We start from the raw sequence: 11,420 nt of genomic DNA, 5'->3' as shown, positions 1-11,420 counted from the left end.
CGGAGTCCTAATCCTTATCGCTAAGGATCACGTCACACAACAGAGAAAAACATTTCTTGTTATTAAAGCCAATTCTGAAGTACAATTTTACCAGTTCATCTACACAAGACCTTTAGTAGAAGTATATGCACTACAGCAGGTACTGTAGTTTGATTTTCAATAGTTTTGCTTTAATCTTGAATGTTGACTTTATTGTAAACGTTGTCTTTATTGTACCTAAATAGAGCAGCCCCTGCCTATCAGTCCGACCTGTTGCAGCCCTCCATGTTGCTCACTCAGGTCTTTTGAACAGCAGCTCTTAGTTCCTCGACATAATCTCACTACCAGGGCTGAGTCAGCCTTCTCTGTTGCTTCTCTGTTGGAACAACTTCTCCCTCTATATCAGCTCGTCAACTTCTATACCAGTGTTCAAAACCCTTTGAAAAAAAAATATTTATTTCTCACTGGCTTTCCACATTAACCTCCAATTAATTCATTATTTACTGCGCCAACATTTTTGTGTGTTTTCCTTTGGCTTAATCTGGCTTTTTATTGTTTGTATTGCTTTTTTCTTCTTATGATTAAGTCTACCTGACTGTTTTAATTCTGTTTGATTATGCTCTGTTTGATCAACCTCTTGACTTGTCTATTCTCCAAATGGTATTTCAACTTTATTTTTGGAAACTATAAATAAATAAATATATAAACACTATTATGTAAATACATATAAATACAAACATTTTCTTTCCTTAATGTGGCCCTAATATTTCGTCATTTTATTCCTTCAAAGGATTTGTACGTTACAATTCAAGAAAATGTGTGAAAATTAAAACGGGCCTTAAGTGAAGTTTATAACTTCTCACATTAGTCCCTGGAAGTTTTACTCGGCCTATATTTTGGTAATAAATAACAATAAGGATGTTGTCAGTGGCTTCAAGCAGTTAGACAAAACTCTTCTCATAAAACTTGTATATTTTGACAGGAAAAAGCCAAACTTAGCTAATGCGCCGTTGCAGGAGTAGTTACGGTAGAACATTCTTCCACGCTTTCGCCCCAAGGAATGTTGCCTTCACAGACTGTCAGAAGTGTAGCCTTTAACATTTGAGGTCACGGGAGGGGAGTATAGGAATAATTCAAATTTTATATTTTTCAGACAAATGAGCCACGTCATCAAAACAAAATAAATACTGGAATACTGTAGAATAGAAAGCTCCTTGAAGTCTTTAATGTGTGAGAAATCGCCTTTAACAACAATGTTCTTTATTCAAATCTGATCTTTTTCATTTTACAGTTACACAATAAGTGTGTTAGCGTATGACAAGGTGAAGAAAGCATTTATTTTTCAGGCTTACAAACTTTTCCAACTTTAGAGGATTGGCTTCCGAGGCGCACCTGAAGGCATCAAAAGTCTCGGTCAATTAGTAGAGTTTAGACACAGTGAGGAGAGCTTGTAGTCGGTCTCTGCGAGCGCTCCTCCAATGACCAGCTAAAAACGCCCCACTGCTCCGACTCAGATCCGCGGGGGTGGGGAGCCCACAAGTTTGAATTTGGATTTTTGGAAAACCATGGGATTCGAGCTGGACCGCTTCAAGGGGACCGTGGACCCGGATTTCAAATGCAACTTGTGCAATAAAGTCCTGGAGGACCCGCTGACGACTCCGTGCGGTCACGTCTTCTGCTCCGGGTGCGTGCTGCCCTGGGTCGTCCAGCAGAGCAGCTGCCCCGTCAAATGTCAGCGGATCTCCACCAAAGAGCTGAACCACGTCCTGCCCCTGAAAAACCTCATCCTGAAGCTGGAGATTAAATGTGACAACCACGCGCGGGGCTGCGATGCCGTGGTGAAGCTGCAGCATCTGGCCGAGCACGCCGAGATGTGCGACTACTCCCCGGCGAAGTGCAGGAATAAAGGATGCACCGAGGTGCTCAGCCTGAGGGACATGGATGCTCACATGCGGGAGACGTGCGACTACAGACCGGTGGGGATTTGCGAGACCGGCTGCGGGCTGATGCTCACCCACAAAGAGCAGAAATTCAACAGCCACTGCTGCCTGAGAGCCCTGAAAGCACACAACAGCGCGCTGCACTGCAAAATGATCATCCTGGATAGAGAGTTCAAGAAGCAGACTATTAAAGCCAACAAGAGGGAGAAGTCGCTGCTGGCGCAACTTTCCGCCGTGCACAGCGAGCTGCAGATGACAGCGCTGAAATATCAGAAGAAATTCACCGAGTACAGCGACAGGATCGACTCCCTCACCAAGACCGTGGCTTTCTCCTGCAAGGTAAAACTTTCTGCTCAGAGGAAGCAGAAGTACCTCTCTCAAGCTTTTTACTTTGATACTGGGAGAAAACGTTTGTTCTGTCAGTGTTAAATGGTTTCAATACAAAGAAAAAAAAATGAAAATGCACATTTCAGAAAGTTTAGACACTTTTCTGTACAAATGTTTCAGGGACAACTTTATAGGCAGTACAATATCTTTCTCAGCAGGCTCGCTTGCACTCTGGTACTTTTATTGGACCTCCATGTTGTTTGCTACTTTTTTTTTTTCCCACCCCAAATACAAATGGAAGACGAACTCATTGATCATTTTTTCTCCTTCTTGAAAGTTTCTAAGAAGTCCTTACAGTGCAGAGAGAGCCTTTGTTTCTTGGCTGTCTTTATTTTGAGACATGGATGTCAGCTGTGCCTCTGACCAGCTGGCAGTCCCTGGGGAGGGCCAAATATTTACTGCAGTTCTGTACACAACAAGAGCCAGGTTCCAGTTACATTGGCTCCTGGCAGCATGCTTTGTTGGAGGCTTTCTGTCATCGAATGGTCGTCCCTTTTCCCCGAGACAATCCTAACAATTGAAAATCAGGGCTGCAGCAGGGCTCCTGGCACCGAAGTTGCATGAGCAATAAGGGCCTCAACTGTGCTACTGAGGCGCTGAAAGGCCCTTAAAATCCCAATGTTCTGGGGAATGCTGTGATAATGGGTGACGTGTGACATAGCGTTAAAGGATGTAGAATTACAGCTTGATCTCTGGTTAACAGTATGGGTAAATACAAGGCCCCTATTGAGGCAAAAGCCCAGGAGCCTCTGGTGTAAGGATGTTTTATGGTTCAAATTTAAAAAGCTAATGGCCAATTATCAACATCATAAAGGATGCAGACTTTCATCAGTCACTTAATGAATTAAATTAGCGTATGGTGGGATGCTTCTGCTGTGATCATCAGAGGGGAGTGGTCAGATTGGGATCAGGCTAACACACAGTGTACCATAAAGACAGGAAAATGAAGGGAAAATGGTTTTATGTCGTCCTTTAATTTTGCCTCTTACCCCCTTATTTTTGTCAGAGAAGTCTGTTACTAAGTGATATCGTTCAAGAATGTACTCTTCTTTCATTTTTCCGTTAAGTTGTTTTTGCTTGGCAGCTTCATGTGTTTGTCATGAGCTCAGTTCCCATGCACCAAACTATGTTCCAGTAGACTGGTAAATTAGGCATCAAACCGATGCGGGGAAATTGTGAAATCATTGATGCTGGTATAAAAAGAAGCTTGCTGGGCCTGTAGCGCAGGTTGTCATTATAGTTTTCTTGACAGCGGCATCTCGGTCCCACCACTGAGATTAAGTGCATTATTTCCAGTGCGGCTCTATTAACACTAACAAAGGAAATAAGGTCCTCACTTAAGACGCTCCTTAAACATACATAACGGAGATGGGAACCGTTTCGGAAATCATCCACACAAGAGGAAAAAGCAGGCCGGAATAAGAAGACACATCACTCTGAAAGATGACGTTAGTTAGTAAGCTTTCATTTTTCATTAGATCTAGTCAAGCAGTGAACAGGATTGTTTGGTTAGAGTCCCTCAATGCACAAATGGCAATATTAAACAGAGCAGCACAAGTGGGATTAGCTGTGGGAGGCGGACGACTTGCAGTCACTCAGGGTCTCGCTTCGTTTTTGTGATGTCAGTAATCGGTTGTTATCAAGTCTGATTACATCTATGTCTCTTAAATCATCTCTCATGGGGGATATTGAAACTTGCCATAGCAGGAAAAGCCCAGGTAATGACAGGTATGATGGCTCTGCGCCTTTGAAGCCGTGCTAGTGAGCCAGCATTCACAACACCATGGATCTTGTACAGCTAAATGGAGGGCAAATAGCCTTCACAATTGAGAATGTCAGTGGGTCTAATGCGGGTTTGTTATGACATATTTAGTTCCTACAATCCCTGTCAAACAGTGAATACAGACTTGTCACTTCATGTGACGTTTGATGGGTAACCTACTTTAGTTTCTGAGTCTCCGTCGCTGCTTGGCTTAGGCTTCCTGAGCCAGATGGAGGATTCTAATGTCTTCTTTTAATAACCAGTCAGCGACTGCAAAGGAGATCAGGACGACCTGTGGAAAACCTGACTGGAGTTTCCAATAATAGCACTGAATGTTAAATGTCTTGGGTGAGCCAGGAAGAGCAGTAAAACAAAGCAAAAACAGGCATAAATAGTTCAGATCTCTCTTTCTCTGACTCACTTCAGGCCTGCTACAAGTATTGTCACACTTTCCATTCAGCCTCAGATCTCTGCTTGGAACCAAGCTCCTCGATCTTTGCCTGTTATGGATGACAGCGTTTGAGCTTCTTGATGCAATAAAGAGCGTCTTTCTAACATTACAAGACATCAAGCCTCCATTGAAGTTGCTGGGTTAATCACGGGCTCAATCTGATTAGGCTAATTGTGGAATGATTTTAAAGCATTGAATTTGAGATAATTTAATAGAATAATGTAGCCTATTAGTTACTTCACACGCATGGATGTCAATTGAAGACGGCAGAGATCACATTAATAGAAGCCACCATGAAGTGACGAAAAATGGCTCCTTCCTTCAAAAAATAAATCTATTAGTTGCTTTGTAATAAACCCCTTATCTTCAGTGTGGAATAACCCTCTAATTGATTTGAAATCTACCGTACAGTATCTTTAACCTGCTGAAATGCCCGAGGTCACTAGGTCACTGAGTTTCTGCCTCCGTGATCACATGCCAGCAGTTTGTAAATCAATATTTTCCTTTTTTTTGTTCCGCAATACAGTTCCATCCACTATAATTAGATGTTAAGAGGTAGATGGAGAGAAGGCAGCTTGATGGAGGACAAACCTGGAAAGTGTGACGGGTGCTGAGGTGAAGGCTCACCGTGAGCGTGCCAAGTCACCAGTCAGCAGCAGACTAAAGTTTCACTGTTTTCTTTCCTTAGTAACAAACTATTCTTTTTCCATTCAACGTGTTTACTCGACATTTCTCCCATGTGTTTCTCAACCCTCAAATGACGTCTGCATGATCATGTTTTGCTTTTTTTTGGTATTATTATTTTTTTTATTTTTTTTTATCACCTCGGCACACCTGATGTCTCAGTAAATGCATTGCCTTCTGTGGAGATTTACTTCATTTTTTAGGGATTAGAGCTTTCCTAGATTGTTCGCAGATGTGGGGAGGGATAAAAAAAAAAAACACACTCCCTAATCACTCGCAGTTCATTTTGATAGGTCTAGCAGATGAAATGCGAATCCTCCTTTTTAAAACCCATCCAATTTGTTCTGAGGCTTGTGGTAGATTCAGTGTAAGTCAAGTGGATGGAATAGCCTTTTGCTTTGTTGCTTTCATTTGTCAAATTCAACCCAGTGTAATGTCCAACTGTCTTCTTGTTGACAGTGACGCTGATAGTCGCTGATAGTGACGCTGATAGTGACACTGATAGTCGCTATAATTCGGAAGCATGTGTTGCTAATGCTGCCTTGACAGTGCAGGAGCGCACATTCCAGCATGGCCTGACATGATGCTGTTTTTAGCCTATATGGCAGTCAGGACACTGTACATGCCAATAATATCTGTTTTATATTTAGGCTCTCTGTGTCGCAGCATACTGGAGTGGCAGCTGAAATTATGTTACCTCATAACTCCCCTCTAAATCCCGCTTACAAAAACAGATTAAAGGGCTGACTCTGCGAGTTTCCCAGAGGTTTTCATGTCATGTTGCTCCTGAGTAAGAGGTCGGCTGGTGTATTAATTTACAAAGGACAACAGTTTGCGAGAAGGAGGGGTTATAGACTCTTCTTTGACCTGGTCATTTCTGCTTGCTGGGCTGGCTGAGCGGCGGAAGAGGGTAAAGGTTAAGGTTGGACATGTTAAGGACTTTTTCTAATGTCATATTTTTAGTGGGATCGATATTAAAATTGTGAGCATTTTAATTAATTCATGTCCAGACCTATATTTGTGTACTGGTTGTAACAAGGTCATTTATAACTGTAAGTATACTAGAGCTGCAAAGATTTGTCGATAAATTGATTAGTTGACTGACAGAAAGCTAATCACCAACTGGTTGCATTTTTTACCTCCTTTGGTCTTGGACATTGACGTTCTGAAACACGAATTCCACTTTAAAAACTTTGCCCGGTTCATTCATTGCCTTTGGCGTTCTCAAGCTTTTCAAGTTTGACAAAAAAATGTATGTACGTTCTTTGCTCATATCCATGGAGAAAATGCCAATGGGCCAGCCAGTGGTCAGAAAAACATGTGGAACTCAAGTGCTGATGTTGATCGCGCAATTGAACTTGGAATACTTACTCATAAAGGTTATAGCGTCCACCTGCTCCGTGCACGTCTTGGAACCTTTTGGTCCACCTTTGCAGTTGGGAAGTTGCAACAAACAGAGATACTGTTGAGAGCTCTGCAACTTAACTTCTTAAACTAGTATTACCGTTAGCTTCACAGACAATACTCAATAGTCTCCTTCATGTCGTTTGATTAACCCACAAAATGAACGTCACTTAGCTACAGATGAGTAGACTTAGCCGAGATGCAGTTGTAGCTGTTGAAATCAACAGATGCGTTTAAAATTGGAATTTATCACAGCTTGTATGATACTGTTAAAAATTGAAATACAGTTCAGCTCTTGTGGTTTAAAAATGACACACTTTGAAGTGACAATTTTTCTCAAAAATCGATTAATCTGAGGATTTGTGGGAGGCCATTAAGCCAATTTCCAACGTTCCACTTTCATGTCATCTCTTAATGTGTAGTAAAGAGTATTACCCCATACAACTCATTCTATTTTATGTGTTTCAGCTCCCCTGCTAATAAGGTCGCTAATCATTTTTTCTGATCTGTTCTTTTTCTGTAAGTACTCTGTTCAATCATTCTGCAGCTCACCTGGAGTTAATAATAGATTACTATTAATAACCTCCTGCCATTACATGTCTTTCTTCTGTCTGTCCGTAGGAAGGCGAGACTAAAAGCGTGACTGTTGTCCTTCTTCGTGAGGATGGATCGCTGGGTTTTAACATCATAGGAGGAAGGCCATGCGTGGTAGGTTGAAAGCCAAGCGTCTTGAGGGCTTAATCTCCCCCCAGTGATCAGCCAAGTGTCATATGGCAACCCAGGAATGAATAGCACATACTTGAAGGACCACAAGCCTTCTCTGTACTGACTGACACAACTTAGACAGTCGTGCATGTGTTCTAGTCTGTGGATAGATGGACCGCATCTATCAAGTTTTATTGTGTTTATATATTGGTCTGGTTTAGCGGATTTGGCATTACAGATTAAAAAAAAACTATAATTACTTTTATGAGAGTTAAATCTGGGATTATGGCTTTAACCGCAGTTGTTTTGTCTCTAATTGAGGGGATTTTGGTGGTGAGGTAAACATAGAGGAGAGGAAAGGGTCTTCTATCCCAGCCTGAACCTTTCACAGCCACTTTCTGCCTCGAGGCTCTGAAGTAAAAGTCATTAATGATGCCACAATCTCCGCTGAGTGAAGGGTTGAAAATATCTCAACACTGGTTACGGTTCTATCTTCCATACATGGAGCTTCTTTCTGCAGCCAAGGTCCTATTGAAAGGATATTCCACACATCTATTTCAACAATACTGTACTACACTGTTACAGGCTTGTTTTTCCACAGCCACAGTGATGCACTTTTCTGTAGCGACATAGATTATCACAGTAAAACTTTTTATAGTAGGAAACTATAAAAAGATCTACACATAAAAAAAAAGCTCTTTTTTTTTTTCACCCAAGTCCACAGTCTTGTATTTGCGACCTGCCTCGCTGTTGTGACAGAGCCATGCATCAAACTCGACTGTATGACTGCAGAGATAATATCTGGCTTTTGCTTTCTCCGCTGGCCTCAAATCAATAGTGTGTGTGTAAGAAGCTATTCATTAGAATGGAAATAGCTAATATCCCAGTAGTATTTGACACATGTGTTTCATGTGGCTGTTATACTGGTAAGAGCAATCAGCTGTCAGGTTTTGTGGTCTCTAGATGGGCTAGTTTGTCTACAACTCTAAAGATAGGGGTAGTTGTAAGGCAAAGAAGGCAGCTTGGTGAAGAATTTACAATAAAGTATTGCAGTGTTAACACTGTACATGATGGCCCTGCAAGAGGAAGCAGACCAGAAATTATTAATTAGCATCTGCACTGAGACTTCTGAGGTCTCTTTAAGTATCCTATTAAATTGCAATTGTGTTGCAGAGCTCAGCAGGAGTGTGGAACACGTTCCATGAGGTTTTTCGGAGTGCAAAAAAAGACGTTTTTCATTGATTTTAAACCTTAGCTCTGAGTCTGGGGGTCATGGCCACTGTGTTGGATGCAGACTATTTCAACATGTCAACATTTAGGGCCTTTTGTTAGCCAGGGTCAACCCTCAAGGCCCGGGGAGCATCTGAAGGTAAAACTAATCCTAAAGTCCACAATCAAGGGCAGAGGAAAAGGGTCAGTTCACCTAATTTACAAAATGACATATTTTCCCACTTAGCCGTACTGGTGTCCAGCCTTCAAACGTATTTGTGGGTTTTGTGTGTCTGGATTTTTAGATGTTTTTTTTTATTTCAGGGGAGTAGTGCTATTTGTTGAAGCACAGGATTGCACCTGTGATGCTTGCAAACGAACATGCACATGGGCGTGTGCAGGAGCTCACACATGGGCATGCGCACTGTGTTGTAGCTCAGTTCTAAAGTTGTGTAGCCACTGTTGAGGCACGTTTACATATAATAGTCATTAATGTAGCCTAGATATTTCTATCACTTTAATTTACAGTCAACTGAATCAAGAGAACTTTGACCATTTTATTTTCTCAAAAGTGGTGGAAAATCTCTCCGGTACATTCCAGCAGCACTACACCTACGGATTTATTGAACGTTGTTAGCTGTGTGTACCATTCTCCTTAACAATCTGAGCACTGTGCTTTTGTTATACTACAGATAATAACCACAATTTATTCCACAGGACGACAATGACAGCACTTCAAACGAAGGGATCTTTGTATCCAAGATTGTAGAGAAAGGTCCAGCGGACAAAGAGGGAGGCCTTCAAATCCACGACAGAATAATAGAGGTATGTGACACACACTGAAGTATTTCATGTGAACAGGGAGAAAAAAGGAAAAGTTGATGTTGTGTAAATTGCTGTCTGCACTATAAAGATGCAAGAAAACATAAAAGCATCACTCCATATTTATGTCAGTGATCTCTGAGTTTGCATTTTGGGCTTTTAATTTGACCTCCTGAAAGTAAATCCTGCAGACAGCTAACGTTGCATACTTCAAGCAATCAACACTCAGGCCAAGGCTTTCTTCAGTGGAGCATCGTTGCAGATAGATGGAGATAAACCTGAGGCGAGGCTGTCTGTCTTTGGTTTTTGAGAGAGTTTAGAGAGAGAGCCCTGTGTTTGCTTTCAAGCTAACAAATCCCTTATGACAGAGCTGCCGTATAGCATCCTCCTCTCGCCTTTAAACAGAATCTCGTGTGGAAAGGCCAGCTCACCCTGAGGTCAAACTTGAGGGATGCGTTGAAAAACTCAACATTACAAAGGTTGCTTTTATAAGACAGTTGTCAAACAGACTCTTATACAATGGCTGCATTGAAATGAGAGGTTTTTGTGGATTACAAGTGTGTATTACCGCATGCCACAAGATGACAAATATGGTTTGTCACTGGCTTTATTGTCAAACCTCAGTGAAATTGCCCTAGAGCATGTTGACCAGCACATTGCTCATTGAGATGTTTGTGGAAAGTGTTTACAAGAAAAGAAGACTCCAACATCTGGACTGTCTTGATCACTCTACCCTGTCATTCAGGCAGTCGAATGCTATTGCTAACTACTTAAATCATGCCACAAGTCTTCTGGCACAAGCCTCATGTTGTGGTTCTAAATTAAGTGGTTGTAAATACAGCAAAGCCATAACTAAGATGTAATTTGTTAGACCTTACTTATAATCTCTTCAAGTAGCACAATCAAGTGTCTCAATGCTTCCTGCAACTTGAGATTTGATATGTGATCCACTGACAAAGGGCAGGTTGAACCAGCAATTCACTCAGCTCTTGGTGACTTCAGGCCAAAAAGGAACACCAGTTGATGCGCGAAGAGAGATTAGCTCATATGTCACAAGAGCGTGTACAAGTATGCATCTTTACAAGCATCTGCAGTATCTGTTTTTGTGTGCAAGTGTGTGCCCGGGTGTGTGTGATGGCAGGATGGCTAGGCATTTGTGTTAATGGGCCAGAAGACATTTGGTTACTAGAGAGGGTATCTGCTGTGGGATTTAATGCTGAGATAGCCATTCACCCTTTGTCAGCTGCAGAAAAACAATGATTCCGATTTTGCTGTAGGATAATGCTGCCCTTGTGTTTGTCTCGTTTTCAAACTATTGTGAGGGAAGTCACAAAATCTCTCCGATGGAGGACGTGAAGAGCCTAAGGAGGTAGTCAAGTGACCTTTTCTTTTCAAGAGGTGAGGGATTACGCGACAAAACCCAGCAAAATAAATCATTCAACCATTGAAATAGAAATGTATAGACAGTTTGGAGTTGATATTCTTCATTGGGGCTTTTCATCGGAGGGGAAACTTGATCTAGGATGTGGTTCATATTTCCAAGACTCCTTCTTTGTTGACAGGTTGAAGCAAAAAAGTTCCATGTCATGTTTTTTTTCAGACCACAATGAGAAATGCAACGTCATGACACAATTTGTGTGGGTTGCATGTTTAACCACAGGTGACTGGGTTTGTGAATTCTGTGGTTTACAGTGGCGAATCTGAGGAAATTAATCCAGAGCGCCTAAAGGCAGTTTCATGTTCATGTTTTGAAACCAAGAACCTGTGATTTTTGTCATATTTAGCATCGTATGTGGGGCACAGTGCAGACGCCTTTAAATCTAGTTTCTCATCACATCTCTCGGGAAGTATTGTTATTCTGGGAGATATAGTATGACATCAGTTACATTATGGAGTAATGGTGTATGGAGTTTTAGAAGTGAGTTTAGTAATACGTTTTTAAAATACACTACTAGATGCAGATACCATCATTGCTTGAGAAAATAGTTACTTCCTTTTCAGAATGACCAAAATAAGCATGTGTAAAAACCAAACAAGATATGTCTTTTTCTTGTGTTTAGGGCTACAACTGGTGATT

At 41.5% G+C, this 11,420-nt stretch overlaps 1 protein-coding gene across 1 annotated transcript in view; it reads left to right on the top strand.

Annotated features, from left to right (window-relative positions):
- Positions 1–1,421: 1,421 nt before the first annotated feature.
- Positions 1,422–11,420, top strand: part of pdzrn3b (PDZ domain containing RING finger 3b) — a 99,357-nt gene continuing 89,358 nt past the window's right edge. The window contains exons 1-3 of the mRNA XM_069714502.1: positions 1,422–2,258; positions 7,229–7,315; positions 9,239–9,346. Of these exons, the coding sequence (XP_069570603.1) occupies positions 1,545–2,258; positions 7,229–7,315; positions 9,239–9,346 (909 nt within the window). The 5' untranslated portion in view covers positions 1,422–1,544. The remainder of the gene's footprint in view (positions 2,259–7,228; positions 7,316–9,238; positions 9,347–11,420) is intronic.

Source organism: Brachyistius frenatus, unplaced genomic scaffold (genome assembly GCF_029030835.1).
Source record: "Brachyistius frenatus isolate BFR_SWC_R1_liver_20210118 unplaced genomic scaffold, ASM2903083v1 Contig_4, whole genome shotgun sequence".
Lineage (NCBI taxonomy): Eukaryota > Metazoa > Chordata > Actinopteri > Embiotocidae > Brachyistius > Brachyistius frenatus.
The sequence above is the reverse complement of the archived record's forward strand: the minus strand, read 5'-3'. Positions and strand labels throughout refer to the sequence as shown.